The sequence below is a fragment of the Aulonocara sp. 'chitande type north' Nkhata Bay genome, linkage group LG16 (genome assembly GCF_057382095.1).
Source record: "Aulonocara sp. 'chitande type north' Nkhata Bay isolate Kocher_YH1m ecotype deep benthic linkage group LG16, A_spYH_male_GT1.1, whole genome shotgun sequence".
NCBI lineage: Eukaryota > Metazoa > Chordata > Actinopteri > Cichliformes > Cichlidae > Aulonocara > Aulonocara sp. 'chitande type north' Nkhata Bay.
The window spans coordinates 20,937,581-20,957,906 of NC_141359.1; the positions used below are offsets into that span (position 1 = coordinate 20,937,581).

At 39.7% G+C, this 20,326-nt stretch overlaps 1 protein-coding gene across 4 annotated transcripts in view; it reads right to left on the minus strand.

The window, feature by feature from the left end:
* Nucleotides 1-20,326, minus strand: part of myo16 (myosin XVI) — a 92,188-nt gene that overhangs the window by 70,084 nt on the left and 1,778 nt on the right. For all 4 annotated transcript variants that reach the window (XR_015125296.1, XM_086265760.1, XM_086265758.1 and 1 more), the window contains exons 2-4: nucleotides 15,421-15,690; nucleotides 6,652-6,722; nucleotides 4,595-4,738 (exon numbers count right to left, since the gene is read on the minus strand). Coding sequence is in view for 3 of the 4 variants with exons in the window: in XM_086265760.1 (XP_086121886.1) it covers nucleotides 4,595-4,738; nucleotides 6,652-6,722; nucleotides 15,421-15,690 (485 nt within the window). In the remaining variant the exon portion in view is untranslated. The remainder of the gene's footprint in view (nucleotides 1-4,594; nucleotides 4,739-6,651; nucleotides 6,723-15,420; nucleotides 15,691-20,326) is intronic.

A 20,326-nucleotide genomic window follows, 5' to 3' on the forward strand; every position in this document is an offset into this window, starting at 1 on the left:
AGAAACTCATTGTATGAATGTAAAAATGCTGGTTTAGCTGTACAAGTTCTAACAATAACAACCAACTGTCATTTAGGAACAAAAAAAGGTATTATGGCACACAGACCTCAGCCAACAGACACAGATTATGAAGCAGGAGCACTAGGCACCACCAATCCAGTGACAAAATCACACATGATAATTGCTGACAGATATAAATGGGTTTGTGTTGTCTGGCAGTCAAGCGTAGTGTAAAGGGGTTATAAAGTTGAGTTGTGAGCCCCACACAAGCCAGCACCATTATGATGGATCCACCAAAGACATCCCAGAGATGGAAATCTGTTAATGCCAAACTCCCTGTGGTTCATAATGGCAGTTGTTAAACACAGTGACTGCTAAAAATCAATAACAACTAGTAAATGTGTGTTGAAAGCTGTCCCTGGGGTAGTTACTGCTGAGCTGGACACCTTCGGTGTGAAAAGCTAACCAGCACTGACAGCTCGCATACGATGAGGCATCAGTCCAACGTATGTCTGACAGACCAGTAAGCTTCTGTCTTAATCAATACAGCTGTCTACAGCTGTTCTTCTGACAATTTATGTAGCCTAGACAAAAAAAATGCTACTTTTACTGAAATCGATTGTAGTCGGATCATAGCCATAGCCCCAACCACAGCTCAGAACAGCAGTGTACAGAACAGCAATCTGCTCTGTACACATAGAATCATTTAGACCTTCAACCTACTCTTATGTTCCCATGTTTTACTTTTGTGACAATTTTGCTTGCTTTTACAAAAAGAGCAGATGTTGCAGGAAAATAAGGAGTCATGATTTCATAAAGATTTTAAGTAATGTGCAGCACAGAAAATCTTTTCATTCTACTGAAAAACAAAAATGAATATAAAAAAAAAAATTGTCAAAAGTATAGGTTGAATGAAAAAGCGAGGGGGATGAAAATCTACCCGATGAATGCAAATATGAATTTCCCAAAATAAAGAGTACGTAATACATTTCCTGCTAATATTACGAGCAGTTTTCTGGGACCTAGCTTATAATGCACTAAACGACTAAGCAACAGTTGCCTGATGAACCACTGTGATGTTTGGGGGTTGCACTGCATTATTAGTAGAGAGGCAGAGAGAGTGATTTCAACTGATGTCAAGTGAAGTTCAATGCAGCCAGAGGCTTGCTGTTAAACGTCTGACTTCAAAGGACTCGGAGTTCACAAGTTCTAAATTCATTATTTACAAGCATGGAAAGTGGGTTAATTCAACGACTGTACCCGTGCTGGATTTTGAGCAGTAAGACAGGAAATTACATTTTGCAAGAGAAACTGCTTCCAGTCGATCACGTGATTCCATTCCTCTCCTAGCACAAGACTGAAAGCTACACAGCAAAATCTCCAGTGTTAAATTAACACTGGAGATTTTGCTGTGTAGCATTTCACAGAAAATGAGAAAATAAAAGGAAAAAAAAACAGAAGTGGTTTTGTTTCAAAAGGTAGAAACTTTGACAGGAACCAAAACAGAGCCTCCAGACTAAAGACAAGAGGAACAATCTGACTTTCACAGAAATTCCAACATTTCCAGTGACACTGGGGGTGTGTTAGTGTATGTTGCATGTCTGTGAAGGCACCAATCGTGCTTTCACAGATGCTGCCATCTCGACGACACCTGTGTCAGGACAGGCCTGTCTAAATGTATACCAGTCACATGGCTTCATAGTTAAAGAGCTTGGGTTCTAAAAGGACCTGCCTGCAGTCAACTCCTGTTACTTGCTGAAAACATTTGGTTGGGATGGAACAAAAAGTGCAAAAAAGAAGCCTCTAAACTGCTGAGCAACTGAAATATGAATTTTAGCCTCTGTCCTATTTACAATTAAACAAAGGGTTTTAAAGATCTGCAAATATTTGAATCTTTATTCCCATTTTATACATTTTGGGAAATATAGCTGTAGCATTTTCCACTCTGAACTGCGAGTTAATCCTACTAGGGTGTCAATAACAAACATTTACCAGAACTGGAGTGTCAATGGTTTCTGGAAGGGGTTTGGAAATGGGCTGGGAATGACAGAGCTTAGAAATGGCTCGCTCTCCTGCTGTTTGGAGGGAGGAGATAAGAGAATTAACATTACTGCCAATCCGGATGCAGAAAAGGAATTCACTCATATTTCTAATCATTCCCCCCATCCCTCTACTTTTCCACATGACAAGCTTGGTAACATCTCTGTCAGCAAAAAAAGCACTCTGTTGCTCTGAGAAGGAACTGGAAATCAAGGACAGGGAAACAGAGGACAAAAGGAGGGAAATAGCAAAAGAGATGATGGAGTGGAGACAATAGATTAGTATATACTAGCAACATTATTCCTTCTTGTGCCAATCAAAGATAAGGGTGCCAGTCGAGCTCCTCGAGTGAGGCCATTGTTAAATAAAGCCGTTACATTCACAGGGAAGAGCTTGCAATTAGAGCTCTGACGAGGGAACAGCCTGACAACAGAGCAGAAAGACTGGAAATTGGCAAGAGTCTGCGGTGAAGGAGTTGGGTGTCAAAATGAATAAACAGAAGAAAAGGGATATTGGATCTCTATCGGAAATACTGTTGGACTAAAGCTATTTTTGCCATGGTAGACTGAAAGAGCTTGGGTTCTCCTTTCAGAAATTATACTCCCTTGCTGTTCATAGCAGAAAAAAGAAACTCGAGCGTTTGTCTTACTATGAAGTGAAAAATTCACCCCAAGGAAATTTGCACCATTTTGAAAACTCAAATGTTGGAAAGTGTTTTCTTCCTTTCACCCAAATGTTGTCACGAGCATGCGCAGGGACACACTCACAGAAAGCACAAGCAAAGCCAAATACAGTACTGTGCAAAAGTCTTGAGCTAGCCCTCATTTCTTCTTTGGGTTCCAGTGGTCCTGAGCATTTCTCCAGGTTTTCTGAAGGTCTTTCAAGGTTTTTCTTTGGACATTGGCTGCTTTTTCACTCAATTTCAGCCCAATCCTTGTACCATTTTCAGAGGAATGTTTTTTTTCTGGCTTATTACACCACTTAACACTACTAAGCATAAAAAGCAACCTAACTCATGTGTCTACACATAACAGACAGCTTACCAAAGAACTCATTTTAAATATTATTATTATTATATACTTTATTACTAGAAACCTGTTGCAAAAACAACATCGTTTATTCCTGTTTCTTTAACTGAATCTACAAAAAATTTCAAATATAACAAAATTTGAAGAGCATAAAATAGTATTTTTTAACCAGTGATAAATTAAAAAAATCAGAGGACAAGTTGAGGACAAAATAGGTTGCAGGTCTAAAAACCAGTCTGCAGCAGATGAACAGTGTCTGAATGCACTTAAGAATTCCAGAAAAGACCTGACAAAGAAATTTACAAGAACAAAATACACATAACACCAAATAATAATGCTCAAGCTAAAATCACACAAAGTCAATGTTTGTTTAATTTACTGTGATCCCTTGTGTCTTAATATTTCAATAAATTTCTGCACCCATTTTCCGAGCAAAATATAAAGAAATGAGGGACGGCTCAAGTCTTTACTGTACTTTGTGTTGGTAAGCTGTAAAAATGTCTGAACTTCTCATAGTTTTTAATTTCTAACAAATGTTCTTCTTTTTTCTTCCCTCTTCCCCTGTTCTCTTCCAACAGAGCAGAGTTATGCGTCAATATGGCCCAATTTATGAGGAACTAGTTCTTTCCTGATAGCGAACGGGAAAAGTACAGAATCAATCTCTGTCTCTCTCTCTTTCTCTCCCATGGCATTGCCCATCATGAAAGCCCCCGAAAACACAAGTCACTGCATTAAAGTGCATTTGAGATACATACAGGACACCCTCCCTAAGCAAACTAGGCACCCCACATGCTTGTAGGGATATTAAATGCACGCAAATACACAAACACTATAAATTATCTGTATTCTTTTTTCCTGGGAAATACTTCAAACGTATACATTCCTCCCAGGAAAATCTCTTCCCTTTCCCACAGACAGGAAACACCAATCACTCAGGACCCAATCAGCAGAACCAGAATCCACTGGATTCTACACAGTTCTACACCACATGCAACCCTCTCTGCGTCTAATCAACACCAGCGCAGCAAACTCAGCCCACTCAGTGACTGGGCTTCATGTGCATGCCCTCCCTTACAGCTGGCACTGCTCTCATTATGGACCTAATCAGTACAACCAGGGCTCTTGTCAAGACATTCTCCACAGAATAGTCTCTCTTTGATATGATGCAAATGCCGAATTCCAAATATCCTAATTTTCGGAGATTCAACTGGATTTGTGAAAGAATAAAAAGCTCTGTTTCAGATCCTCAGCCACACAAAACCCCTCATCAATGGAAGATGCTCCACTTGGACAGAAAATTCTTGATGACTAATGTGAGCCAGTAGTTCAAAGCTACTTCTAAATGAAGCGTGAGTACCAACCAGGTCCAACACACTAATCTAATTTGTAGCTGACACACTTGGAATTGCAAAGATCAACCAGAAAATTACAACTACAGCCAAAACGTGTGTCCTTGAATGTCTCTGTATGTTTTCTTTTTTCCTTCCAATATACTGCATGGTCATGTTTTAATGTGTGTTTCTCACCACCAGCAGCAGCAGCACCATATCAGCATGGTCACACACACAGGCTACATGTAGGGCTGTCCACAGGTCTTCGTCCTGCAGGTTGACGCTCAAGCCTCGTTCAATCAGAAGTTCTGCTGCAAAGACATTGTCATGGCGGGCACACTGCAGAATGCAAAAAGAAGGAAATTACAGTACAGGGAGTGCAGAATTATTAGGCAAATGAGTATTTTGTCCACATCATCCTCTTCATGCATGTGTTCTTACTCCAAGCTGTATAGGCTCGAAAGCCTACTACCAATTAAGCATATTAAGTGATGTGCATCTCTGTAATGAGAATGGGTGTGGTCTAATGACATCAACACCCTATATCAGGTGTGCATAATTATTAGGCAACGTCCTTTCCTTTGGCAAAATGGGTCAAAAGAAGGACTTGACAGGCTCAGAAAATTCAAAAATAGTGAGATATCTTGCAGAGGGATGCAGCAGTCTCAAAATTGCAAAGCTTCTGAAGCGTGATCATCGAACAATCAAGCGTTTCATTCAAAATAGTCAACAGGGTCGCAAGAAGCGTGTGGAAAAACCAAGGCGCAAAATAACTGCCCATGAACTGAGAAAAGTCAAGCGTGCAGCTGCCAAGATGCCACTTGCCACCAGTTTGGCCATATTTCAGAGCTGCAACATCACTGGAGTGCCCAAAAGCACAAGGTGTGCAATACTCAGAGACATGGCCAAGGTAAGAAAGGCTGAAAGACGACCACCACTGAACAAGACACACAAGCTGAAACGTCAAGACTGGGCCAAGAAATATCTCAAGACTGGTTTTTCTAAGGTTTTATGGACTGATGAAATGAGAGTGAGTCTTGATGGGCCAGATGGATGGGCCCGTGGCTGGATTGGTAAAGGGCAGAGAGCTCCGGTCCGACTCAGACGCCAGCAAGGTGGAGGTGGAGTACTGGTTTGGGCTGGTATCATCAAAGATGAGCTTGTGGGGCCTTTTCAGGTTGAGGATGGAGTCAAGCTCAACTCCCAGTCCTACTGCCAGTTTCTGGAAGACACCTTCTTCAAGCAGTGGTACAGGAAGAAGTCTGCATCCTTCAAGAAAAACATGATTTTCATGCAGGACAATGCTCCATCACACGCGCCCAAGTACTCCACAGCGTGGCTGGCAAGAAAGGGTATAAAAGAAGAAAAACTAATGACATGGCCTCCTTGTTCACCTGATCTGAACCCCATTGAGAACCTGTGGTCCATCATCAAATGTTAGATTTACAAGGAGGGAAAACAGTACACCTCTCTGAACAGTGTCTGGGAGGCTGTGGTTGCTGCTGCACGCAATGTTGATGGTGAACAGATCAAAACACTGACAGAATCCATGGATGGCAGGCTTTTGAGTGTCCTTGCAAAGAAAGGTGGCTATATTGGTCGCTGATTTGTTTTTGTTTTGTTTTTGAATGTCAGAAATGTATATTTGTGAATGTGGAGATGTTATATTGGTTTCACTGGTAAAAATCAATAATTGAAATGGGTATATATTTGTTTTTTGTTAAGTTGCCTAATAATTATGCACAGTAATAGTCACCTGCACACAATGATATACCCCTAAAATAGCTAAAACTAAAAACAAACTAAAAACTACTTCCAAAAACATTCAGCTTTGATATTAATGAGTTTTTTGGTTCATTGAGAACATGGTTGTTGTTCAATAATAACATTATTCCTCAAAAATACAACTTGCCTAATAATTCTGCACTCCCTGTATTGTTAGATTTATTGGAACCACAGGAGTGGTTCAGTGCGCATACACTAATAAGTTGTAAATATGGAAAAATGTCCAGCAGTAGTAAATAAAATTTTGCCACTGTCACGGAGGAATGTAATACATTTTTGCAAAAATAAAGGCATGGACAACGGTTATAAGTATAAACATGTTACATTTATATGAGTGACAATATCATTCTGTGAGGACACATAACAATGTCCTGATTTTTTAAATCTGTGCATTAGAAATGCAGGAATTCCAGGGAAGATGAATGTGAGTGTAAAAAATGCCACTTCCTGTTAGGGACATATCTTACCAAGTGTAGCAAGGATCCCCCAGAGGAAATGGGAGTGTTGGGGTCAACACCTTCTTTCAGGAGGCGCAACACTGCAACACACCAAACATCCATATGTTAGCACCTGCTGTTTGCGAGGACAGGCAGCGTGCTTAAGGCAAGCACAGTAGACACATACGCAAACACAGGCATCACTATCAAAACCGATGTGTGTCGAGTGAGTGTCCTCTGACTGTCCTTGTTACGTCAGTGCGGATCAGTGTTAAGTTGTGCGTGCATGTTTGGTAACCCCTGTTTTCTGACCTGCTGCTGGGGCAACAGCGAGCCACGCAACCCAATAACACACTGACACAGATCGACTAAAGGAAACATAAACCATTACAAACAAGCTGACACAGTCAGACATAAACAGATAAGCAGACATGGTTAACACAGATAAGCAGGGTCCTAAGATTTTGCTATAAATTTGATGTGTTTTTAAAGAAATAAATGTGAACGTAGCAGCACACAGTGACAGAGCGAGAGCGACAGGACACTGGGGTGTGCGACAGATGAATAGAGACTGATAGTCAAACAAGAAAAGCAGGTGGAGCGCTGTAGTTTGGACACATGTGAATTCAGTGACACTGACAGCACTAGACGGCTGCTGACTGAACCGAGGAAGACCTTATACCAACACTGTCACACAATCCCACCACATATGCCACATACACAAACGCATACAGTCTGTTGCATTAGCACATACATGAACATCCACACAGAGCCATGGAAAAATATTACACTTTAAAGTTTTTGCTAAAATCTAAAGGAAAGGATCTGTTAAACATTACTGTCTTAAAATTTACTAGCATTGCAAATGGATTCACCTGCGATAAATATGTGTATTTTATAAACACAGATAACTGTTTGAAGTGTGCATCGTGCATTTACACACCATCCACAACTACAGTATATGTTAACGAACTAAAACACCACATCAGAAATCAGGGAACAATTAACAATGAGCTGGTTGGCAATAAAAATTCAGAATTATCTTCAGATATTAAGCAAAGTAAAAAAAAATCTCAATAATTTAAACATTTATCAATCTAACGTAATATGATGTATGGTTTGGACATGGCAGACCTGAAAACAAGATTAGAAATGAGTATATGAGAGTGACAACTTAGGCTGAGCAGTTTGAAGACAAAGTTAAAGGCTGAGATCATTTGGGACACATACAGAGCAGGGATAGTGGCTATATTGAGAAAAGCATTTTGCCCATGGAGTCGTCAGAAAGGAGGAAAAGACGACTGCAGGAAAGGTTGATGGATGTAACGCAGGAGGACATGCAGGGGGTTGGTGTGCAGAGGGTTCATGTGTTGGTATAAGAAAGGGGAAAGGGTGAGATGGAAGAAGAGGATATTCACTAATCACTTGGTTGGCCTATCATTGTAGAGGCACATGCACACATATCAAGCAAGCCAGACATTATACAAAGAATGTTTTTCCATTCTTCTCATGGCTGCAGTGCTTAATAGCATTTAAGTGGTGGATGAGTAATAAACAGACCAGTGCTGGATCCAATCAGCATAATTATCTCCTCAAGTCTCCATATGCTGTGGAGACACAAGACTGTAAAACATCAATTAAAGTACATCTAAAGCTGAATTAGTTACGGGGGAATTGATAATGTTCCTGCTTTCTTGTCTATTAAACAATATATCACAACTCATCAGTGAACTCAGAAGGGCAGTTTTTAAGAATGTAAAGCATCTTGTGATTCACAAATGGTAAAAGTTGGTATATTGAAGGTTGGTATATTTTCCTGGTTAGGATAAACTCGGGTTTTAAAATGACCCAACTGATGGAGTTAGTTAGTAAGGAGCTTTCATTCAACCTGCCTGGATTTTATGGCCCACAGCTGCAGACAGGTCAAGGGTCAAGTGGTTCATAATGTCATCAAGTAGCAAATGGGGAAAAAATGTTTGTCTGACAATATGGCCATCGGGAATCAATAGTACTGTTGCACGCGTGTCCATCTGTTGTGTGCATTAGTAGTAAAGCTGCCAGCTATGCTAAATATCACTAATATTGAAGGCTTTCATTTAAAAATGCTTTGTGTGTCTTATGATCCCAAACATATTTTGTATTATACCTTTATGTAGCTTAGATTAAGATAACAGTTATTATTTATTATTGTAATTTGCACTGCTTTCTTACAATGTCAGTCTTACTTTCGCTGTTTTTTTTTAACTAACTTCATTTGTACATTTTTTTTGCTTTTGATCATTGCTGTATTTATCTCCATAGCATAAGGCTCTTACCAGGTGCCTTTGGCACTTTAACTTAACTGATGTTTATTGCAGACTGTACTATTTTTATACTTTATACTTTATAATGCTGCTGTAACACAACAATTTCCCTTGTAGGATCAATAAAGTATCTATCTATCTATCTATGAACACTGAAACAAGTTTTGCTTCCTGTAGGCAATATTCCTGTCAAGTCAAACTAGGGGCATCCAATTATCCCTGTCTAACGTACGTCAAATAATGGAAGACAATAGCAAACAAAATCCCAAGACTTTGTTCTCAGCATAAACATGGTATAATCCAAAGTTCAGATAAAGTTTATACAGAACTTCAGAAGCCTGATTTAGACAGCTCAGGTAGGTGTCACCCAAAGTTTGAGTCTTTTTAGTGCAACATTCCCTCTTTGTGTCACTAAGTCTTTACAATAACTAAGTGCAGAAACAGTAGGCAGGGGAAAGTCAAATTTAATACCATGAGCTTCCAAAAAAACCTGAATGTATTGAATTTTATCCCCTGTTTGTTCCTATGGAATCATCTTTACAAAGGATCTGTCAAAGTCCTGCATACACAGAAGTAACGATTAACACAAGCAAAGTTTATTGAAGAAAGATGAAACAGTGTGAATCCATAGTTTAAATCATGGCTTGACAGACTAAATTAGTTCTTGATAACTCTATAATCCCAATAAGGTAATGGGATTTCAACTACAAAAGGAGAAAGCCATTTGTCAAGTCAATAGCAAAAGGGATGCATGACACTGTTTGTCTTAAAGCTACTAACGACGAGCTGTTTTACATTATGAGGTGATGCCACATTATCACGTAACTAAAATGCAAAAGGAACCCTGGAGTTGTGGCAGCTATATATTTATCTCACAGCACAGCCACAACATTAACTGTCTTTATATATTTATTAATTTTTATATGTGAGTCGGTGTATGTAAGTGTGCCACCCTTCAATCAGGCAGTGAAATGAAGAGTGCGCAAAAACTAAAGTCAACTATCTTTTCTGGACAACCACAAAACAGCTGTTCAAGACGTATGTGCAGTTTCCATGGCAACCACATAGGACCTGATAGAAAAAGAGTAAGCACGACGGAGAGAGAAGAGAAAGATGAGAGAGAAATCTAAATTAGCTACAGATTGACAGGTGGACATGAATAGAGCATTATGACCTTGATAACTACTCAGATTCTTAAAAGCCAAACCTGTGACATCTTATTGGCCTTCTTCTTCTTCCATGGAAAAAATACTTCACAGTTACATCCCTACAGTAAGATATTATAAATACAGCTACATCCAATACATAAAACTGTACATGAAGTTAATCAGTAACTCTCCTGAAAATCCATGCTTTCATTTAGATATTAACTCATGCTTGTGTTCAGCACCTTCAGGACCTTTTGCCTACACAGTATATTGCAAAGTATGTGCAGTTCACTGTTAAAAAAGCAGTTCTCCACTCAGGAAAATTAGATTTACATATTGTTGAACTGGAACTGCTTGAAATAGATACAATGCCTCACGCTGACTGTTGTGCAGATACAGTGCAAGGTTGGATGTACTTTTCTCATGGCTCTCTTTTCAATTCTGTGGCTCTTCTTTCTCTTCCCCTGACATTCTATGAATCTGATCAAATCTCTGTAATGTGCGCTCCATAATGTGCCACTTACATCAGCATTGCCAATTTTCTTCGTATGGCAACCAGACACATTCTTCTCATGTAAACTATCATTCCTTGGCAGCCCTATATGAGATTACGTTCAAATCCCTTACTCTTATAAATGCGTCTGTCTCTTGGGTCCTTATCACAGAGTCATGATCACAAACGGGGGGCCGTCTCACCTCACTGCCCCATGTTTTTGAAATGAGTTTTTCATTCCTCCTTTGTTTCATTCATGATGGAAAAACACAAGTGTAGAGTTTTCAAATAGATAATGAGTCTTGTAAGAGGGAACAGGGAACCACTGCCTACTTATTCCCAGAAAAGGCCATGTAATGGAATTCAGCTTCTGTAACCATGTAATAAATGCCACCAAAGGGGGGCAATGCACGCTCACAGTATTTGAAGTATTTAATAGACAAAACCCCTCCATAAATGTTGACTTGCAACTTTGTTTAAGTTGCGTCCTCCAGTGAAAGAAACACATTACTCTAAAAGACAACTCTCAGACAAATGGTGCTGGTGCATATTTTATCTCGCTTTCTTTTTTCTACAATGAAGCACTGGAATTCTCCTCGTAAAATCATGCCTGCAAAAAGAAAAAAAAGAAAAACTGAAATTGCTTATTTGTGACAGGAAAGGGAAAGTGGGACCGCAAATTGAATGTGAATGCATTTTAATCCGGTTTTACAGCCGGCCATTTTAGGGGAAACTGTCATTATGTGTACTTCTCTTCCTTTGTGTAATTTTAATTAAAATACTCAAACGTAGAAAAAAAACATCTAAATTAAATTCCATCTTCAAACCGAGCACAACTGTAAGAAATGACTTCATAACATTCACATCCTTTGCTCATTTTACCTGTCTGGACACTCATGACTCATCAAATGAAGTATACATTTAATATTAGAAGGTCGGAGAAGTATGAATTCCAGTGTAAAGTTTCATTGCAATATGACAAAAGTTGTCATTAAAGCACATTTATGAAGGATGGCAAAAAAAGGGCTTCTTTTTCTATCAGCTCTGTGGGCCTAGGCCTTGTTCTGTCAAAAACATGACAGATGTCTGACACCCTTTTAATCCCAGTGTGGTGCACTGAGGGAGATATCAAGTGATGTTCCCTACCATCCCTAACATATTTACTTATTTTTCTTCCCCTTTGGTTAAGTTTCACCACCTAGGGGAGAGTATATATAGATGGAAGGCTAACAGAACAGAGCTAAGTGTCTGAAACTTCCCATAAGACTACACTACACATCACAGTGACTTCAACTGTGGTCCAGCACATCCGCCACACAGTATCTAATGATAACAGATGGATATAGTTATGATTATGGATATAACAGAGAATTCCTTTGAGTTAAAATGTATTTCGTGGGCAGTGTCAAGTGGATTCCTTAAACTTTGTATTGAAGCTTTTGCTTCACTGAGATAAACACATGGTGTTTAGTACTTTAGGTGTGATATGTTTCTAAGGAGTGCTCCAAAACACTCCACATGACTGGAAGCTTTTATTACCTCCACTTTCCCGACTTCCTCACTGTGGAGAAGTGATTGCACTATGAGTCCCTGTGCTGTGCCTGCAGGATGGATCTATACACATTGATCAATAATGAAAGATGGCCATTCAGACACACTTCACACAGTAATTACACTTCCATATAGTGCACACTGAACAGACACGCAGCACAGGCACAGGGGAAACACGCTCGCCCACTGGTGCAGAGACCGATCCAAATAACAATATTTCTGACTTGAGTTGGAGTCCCCACTGAGGGGACTGTGAATGCATACGGTTGCATAATACAGGTAATCTTTACTGCCAGCAGGAGAAAAGTAGGTTTGACCCGAGGTCTGCGGCAGCTAAAAAGGCCAGGATACAAGAGACACTAAAGGATCATGAGGCTATGAATGTCTTAAATGACAAGCCATTAAACAGTACTGGTCTAAAGAATGGATGTTCTAAAGCAGGGCTGCAGGCTTCACACATACACATGCATGCAAAACAACAATAATCATTAGAAAACAGCAAATTGTTCTAACACAACAAAGTACTGGTGATTTTCTGTGTAAGATCTGATATATGAATGGGGTGCACAGTGCAAAACTGGAGCTCATGAGATTTCGGTTTTTAAAGAAAGTGCTTCAAAGAAAGATGCGGATACAGTCCACAGGTGTCTTAAGATGAGTTTTGGAATTGTACCAATCAAAAAGAGGTACCAAAAACCTCTCAAGATTTGATAACCAAAGTTGGAGAAACCAGCACAAAATGTCATTAAATAGCATTTTTGGAGAGTTAAGACATGGTAAATATTAATAGTAGGTTCCATGGTTACGAGAGCAACAGCTTCACATTCTGATGATTGGTTTAAAAAAAAAAAGAAGCAGTTTCACCAAATGTCAAAACACAAGCGAGCCAGATGTTTGCATATGACAGATAAACCCGTGAACGAAGATGACGTGCAGTATTCTCAGATCTACAGCTAGAGCTGTGTGTCCGTGCTATATCTAACCTTAACCCTGCGATATCCTTCGTAATCCAAAAGCATCTTTGCTGCTGTTATTTAGCTTCATCCATTTTCCAATGTTCCCTTTTCTCAGTGTGTTTGCCCTTCCCTCTTCTCTCTCCCTCATCTTACTTCCTGTACAAGACGAATGATAAGAAAAACAAAATCCTTTTGTGACTGCGTGTGTGTAGACTGTGTGTGCATCTCTTATTATCTGGCTGTCGTGTCAGCAGACAAAGTTTCAGCACCTCGTGCCTCGATTTTTTTAATTTTATTTTTTAGTTAAGGCTGAGTCTTATTTGTTAATCTCTCTTTTTGTGTCTTTTTCAGTCACAGCTTCTTAAAGAGCCACCTAAACATCTTTAATTATTTTTCAATAATCATCACCGTCTGAAGCAGACGGCGCTGACAAATTAAGTTGAGATATTTAAATGTATTCAAGATAACAGACATTTTAAAGATACAAGTGTATCTTTAACAAGTATATCACTTGAGCTTACTCTAGAAGGGATCCATGAAATGATAGCTTAATCGTAATGCTGAAAGCATAACATAATTAAAATATTGGCTCTTTTTGGAAGTCATACAGTATATGATCTACTGCTTAAATAGTGACTGTGTTTAAACCCCAACAACAGCTTTTTGGAAATCAGCCAGGCATGATACACATAGCCATAGTTCCAGTATAGAGCATGAAACTGATGTGCGGCACACAGAGTTCATAGCTATTGCTAATTTCTAACCCTAAGTTTAAGTTTGCCAGTGCCAAATATGTTCCCACATTACTCTGGGACAGTCCTGGCCAGAAGCAAATCCTATCTCTCTTTACAAAAAAGGCTAACACGAGCAGAGATAGTGAGAAAAACGTATCACTTCGAGCACCAGCACCACTGAAGAATACTAAAGAAGAGGCATTGTCAGGATATACAGTACTGAGTGCTGATGGATCCAACTTCCAAGTGTAAACTCTAAGTGGTTTGGACAGATCCTTACGCAGAGGCACTGACCCAAAAGAACCAGACAAGCTAGCATAAAAAGAACAGCTGATGAATCTTTAAGGCAGTATTTTTCTTCAAAGATAAAGATATGAAGTGTTCCCTTATCTACAGACGCCTCTGCATGAATCTACTATTTTGTTTCATTTGGAGCCAGTTCTTGTTTTGAGCACCAAATGGTCACAAAGCCCTCACATAGCAAGACAAACGGCGTCCTGGTACCACTTGAGCATCATAGTGGGGCTTAGGTGATTAGGCAGAGGAGTATGCGATCCATGCCAAGCCAGTGAACCCTGTTTTCAGGTTGGCTTTAGCAGTGGCACACCAGCTGCTCCCACATACCCCAGCTGAATCTTACTGGCAGCCAGGGAGCAGAGATTAACACAGTGACCTGCAAAGTCTGCCGGAAGGACTGACGGAGATATGCTCAGACAGATGTGTCGGTGACTGGCAAGTGACTGTCATAGACAAAAAGAAAAATGGTAAGGTTGGACAAAAAGATGTGCCTTTTGGAGTAAAATGTGAATACCCTTTAAATTTCAAGAGGCTTGTTTTGTGACAGAATGATGTCAGCATCAGAAGTTAGTGTGTTTTTATTGTCTGAGGAAAGCTTGCAGACTCCTTTTTCTCTGGCTGGTAACAGATAAATAAACACACACACAGACAGGAACAAAGAAACATTCTCAGACACAGAAACCGACACAGGAGGGCAGACAACGGCGCTTTTCGCCGACATCAGTAAAATCACAGTCATTCTGAAGCCACAAGAAAGTCTGTGAAGGTTCTCAGTCATCCAGGTCATCGTAGTCAAAGGAGCTTGCAAAGAAAAGCGTCTGGACTTCTTTAAGTTGCTTGAAGACGTTTCACCTCTCATCCGAGAAGCTTCTTCAGTTCTAAGGTCAAATGGTGGAGAGTCCCAGATATAAACCTAGTGGGAGTGACCCCCCACAGAGGGACAAAAGGACCCCCTGATGATCCTCTAATCGCCTGAGCCAAGGTGGGAAACTGGGCGTGGGTCCCAATCAGCCGGAGTTTCGGGTGTGTTCATTGTGAAGAACACAAGAAAGTGTTTTTAACCATTTTTAAATGCTTTAATGGACTATTAACTATCAGCCAATCAAACAGCCGTATCACATGTTCTTTCTTTATCTGTTGAAGAACATTCTTATGTCATCTAGCTCTCTGTCAGTGTCACTGAACAGCATATGTAGGTGGGATTGTTTTCAACACTTTGCTCTCAAAATCAGGTATTGCCATCTCTGCTACCCTCTTGTTACCCTCGTGTTAACCAGAAGCAGACACGCCCACTCGCAGAAAAATCCGAACACACACCTTCTTTGTCGTTATGATGAATGATGGCATCCTGTATAATATCGGCAGGCCTGAAGCGAACGTGGTGCTTCTTGCGGTGCGTGGGCAGGGCTCGAACCTTGACTCCACCTTGCTGGCGCTGAAGGCTCTTTTCTCTCTCATAGTACGCCCTTATTTGTTCACAGCGCATCCTCCTGACCAGCCTTTGGCGCTGGCCAATGGGAAGAGACTCCAGCAGACACTGGTCTATCTCCATGTTCTGGCGAAAGACGTTACATAGCTGGAAGCAACCTAGAGACAAAGAGAGAAAGCCAGAAACAGCAAAATAACATTAGTAATGTTTTATCTCAAAAAAATTATGTTGCGTCATTTGTCTTTTTTTTTACATAAGATTTGTTTTTATTCAAGTTTTGAATGCAAGCTGTCCATGCTTCAGTGAGGAGGACAACCTGGTGAATGAGTGAAAACACTATCCCGCTAAACATGTCCTATTGGTGCTGGTGTGGGCCCACTGTGGAGGGCCCCAGACACCCCACACAAAAGTGCCCACATGGGCCCCACATTGGTAAGTCTGCCATGATAGTTTACACAGTAAATAAGAAAATGCTCTCTGATTAAAAACAGAAACAAATTTACCTAAAGATGCAGCCGTACATGTCATTTACTTTAAGTCTTGTTCCTGACAAGCAGAGATTTGCGTGGATACCCAGATTTATTATTAGGGCTGTGGTCTCAGGCTCGACTTGTTGATTTTTTTGGATGATATGCAAACGAGCCTTGGTCAGAAAATAGCCGGTGTTACTCAGATAAGGAGACAACACTTTATCAAAAGCAGTCGAGGATTTATCACCCACACGGCTTCACAGCTTTGTACTTGGCCAGCTCGATATAGACTGCTAGGTCAAACGTATGCAATGTTTACATTTGTTCAGCTTTAGCAAAGAGTGTACGCTGACTCAATCATATCATGTCAAAGAAGCACTCTGTGTGGGTGCGTTTTCGGCCAAAATGTCAAGTATAAACCTTTTCACAGTTCATCGCTGAAAAGTATGAACATATCATCAGTGTGCAGCAGAACTGTCATTTTTCAACTGTCATATTTTCACCTTGATTTGTTCTAGTAATCTTTTTTTTTTTCCTTTTTTTGACACGTTCATCCGGCCACAGCTGTACAAACTCCAGTGTCTATCAGTAGCAGCTGCTACACAGACCAAGCTGTCTCCCTCATTGGAAGGGAAAGTGATATCACAGGGGGAATAGCAGAATTTGTTATTGCTTTATTGCTTGTTTCCTCAGCAGCTCTTATGCTGAATCACCAGCTGATGTAGTTCTATTTTTGGATAACACATGAATATGGGCAGGTGCTCAGTGATCGGATCTGGCCTGTGATCTTGTTTTCAGTCTAACATAATGAGCTTAAAGAGATGTAACGCGATAGCATTGGGTCATAGTGGAGGATATCTTCATGTAATAACTGTAAATACTCACAGCAACAAAACAGTGTCAGCTGAGTTCTTCAGCTTTGTTCACCAAGATAGTGAACCAAAGAAAATTGTGCCCTACATTAAATATGTGTATTTTGGTCTTAGCTTACTTTGCTACTCAATCATTTTGGAGAAATCATCAACACCCCAGCGAGAGGAAAGTTAAACCACAAACACACCCTTTAAAAAGTAATGAGGGTGAATGGAGATTCAAAACATTTCACTTCCAAACATCACAGATGTTCTCTTATGAATTTTACTTGTTCAGAATAAATTTGAAGAAAGTTATTATCCAGAATGCCTTACATTTTTAAAAAAAAGTAGTTAGCACACTGAGATCTTATTTATTTATTCATTTATTAAACATGTCTCAGATAATAAGAAGCATCCATGTCCTCAGGTGTGTTGAAGCGGTAATGTGTTCTCTAAATATCAGCTTTTTATAGCAATTTTATTTATAAAGCACATTTTATTATGTAAACTTAATGTACTTAACAAAGAAGAGAAAAACATAAAAAAGATCTGTGAAGCTTTGCCTTAAGGCACAAAAGCAAAAATAAAATGTAAGAAACAAATCAAGAGCTGCTTTTTATGCTTATTTATAATTCACTGAGGACAATAATTCTAGAAAATATGCTGCACTCCATACACCAAACAATTAGTGCAGAGCAAGTGTGATTATTTTGTTTAGTACAGCTCTAAACTTTGCACATAAAAGAATAAATTCTTTGCTGATTTTAAATTTAAAAAAGTATTCTGAAATTGCTGAACAATTTTCCCACTCGCTCTTTCACAAAGTGGTAAAAGCCTCCCAATCGTTACTTCTGAAACTATCAGCCTCTCTGGGATGCGCTTTCTTTTTATAGCCAATCATTTTACTGACATTTTACTAATTAGTCTAATTTCTTTTATTTTGTTTTCATTACACGACCTTTCCAATCTTCCTGCCCTGACCCAGCTGTGAAGGATATTTGCTCATTGTTTAGCCCTGGGGTGGGTTGTGTGAGACACCACAATATTTTATGTGTTGTTTTTTTTCTGTCCTAACAGAGTGTATCAATTCTTCTGACTGTGCATAATCTATCTGCCTCTCAGTGGAACGTAGCCAAACAGATCTCATCACAAGGCAGCTGCAAAACTTATTCTGGTCTGCTTGGGTGATGTAAAGTAGTGGGACTCTACAGCAGGAGGGCCAAGCCTCGGAAGACCAAAAGAGCTCATGTAGAAATATAAAAAATCAAAAGATGCTAACACTTTTAGGAATAATAATTTGTTACAAAGTAAGTTAAAGTGCAAACAGAAGACGAACTGTCATGACAGCACTGATAATATGACAAATTCAGGTCATAGTCAGCCCAGAGGACAAGCAAAACATGAAGACAAGATAGTCTTTGCACAGACAATGACTCACTAACTTATGTCTCTTTGGGCATGTTATATCCCACTCCTTACATTTCTCAAACTGCTCTTCTTTTATTGTGCTTGGTTTTTTTTCTTCTTTGCCCACTTTTGATTTAGTTCTCTCTTACTTTGAGTATTTTTGTCTGTTCACTGATGTAGCACTCTTTTTCTCCGTCATCTGTCTGCTTCTCTTTTAGGGTGACTGAGCACACATCAGTGTTTTCAGCAGGTGAAAAATACTGTTAGCAGGGCACTTTTAAAGCACTGCATGCTTTCCAACACCTTCTGTTTCTTTGTCACAACTTTATCAGGTCTTAAATATCTTATTTTTCCAGAGCTCCAGACTGTGACTGGTCACACTTTACCGTCAGAGGAAATAACAGTATCAGACACACATTATTGTTTTATTTCTGTCCCAGGGTGTTTTCTGTCTGTTTCTTACTTTGTATCTGTGATGTTAGTTTTCCATTGTTTTTACACATTAGAGAGTGTTGCAAGTTATCTCATATAAGTGTAATATGCATAAGAGCTATGCACATTTGTTCCCCAGTCCAGCACTTGCACTACCACCTGAGAATCTTGGCACTAGAGCCAACTTTCTGAGACTGTAAACTGGGGCTTTTCTTTCAACAGTGAAAAGCAACCTAACAATAAAAGAAGTCCTTAACTGTCGAGGCGTAAGTACATTGCTGTTACTTTTTAGAGTATACCAGAAGCTGTCATTTGAAGGGGCTGGGGTGTGTTCGGATTTTTATCAGGCAGAAACATAGACGTCCTAGCAGACAAAAAGATGCTTCTGTGTGCTTTTTTTGTTTGTTTTTGTTTGATATACATCTACACATTCATTTGAACACCTGCCCCCCCCCCCCCCCCACACACACACACACACACACACACACTTCCTTCACAATACATCAGTGCCATCTGCTCTGGACAGACATGTAAAAAAAGCGTTCTTTTGTATTCAAGTTCCAGACGGGAGTGGTGGGTGGGGGTCATTATTATACTGCTCATGCCAGGTGCTTCAACTGTATTTTATTTTGGGAACTTGGCTAACGGTTGAAACACAGAAACACACTCAACCTACTGCTTTTTCTAATAATATACGACAATGTGTCTCCACAGTCTTGCATTCTCAGTCCCACAGTTGTTGCCTTATTTTTCTCCTGTTCTTATATGCACACGTGACAAATTAAAGGAAAAACCATCATAAATTGTTTTAATAAGGTGTTGGGTTACCACATGCCTACAGAGGAGCTTAATTGCAACATGACATTAATTCAGTGAGTCTCTATATCTCTTCCGTGGGGAATTAAACATCACTCTGCCAAAGGATATCCCCTCACATGATGGTCGTTCATCTAAAGTCTCACATAGATCTTCAATTTGGCTGAGAGGTATTGGCTGTGAAGACAGTATGTGATTCATATTAACTTTATACTTATTTCTCCAATCAGTGATCCTTCATGATCTACAGAAGGGGGGGCATTATAATTTTGAGAGAGACCACTACCATCAGGAAAGGAATGCTTCATGATAGGTTAAAAGGGATCAATTTCCTGACTCTGCCCAGGAAAGATACACGTGAATCTTAACAGTGTCATCAAAATACCTCCTACGACATATCAGAGGATGACCTTGCTGTAGGCGTTCAAGGATTAAGGGTTTTTTCCTTTAATTTGACTGGTGTGTATTGTGTCATCGTATCTATTTCATTCACTGCAGAGTTGAAGATCAAAAAGAAGAAGAAAAAGATGAAACAGACCATCAAGACCAGACACGTGTAGTGCATCACACCTGCACATACACATGCGCACACCTCAGAATACTTTTCAGTATTCCTACTGCTTGTTCCTTGGTTGTATCCTCTTTGTCCACACTCTTTGTCACCCCAATACATCATCTATTAAGCATACATTCAAGGTTACAGTCACACAAATCCATAAACTCCCAGTCCATGACAGACAACAAATAAGATGACATATTAGGGCTGACAGCCCACACATGAACTGTAGGTGTACAAAGCATGTAAGATAGATGGG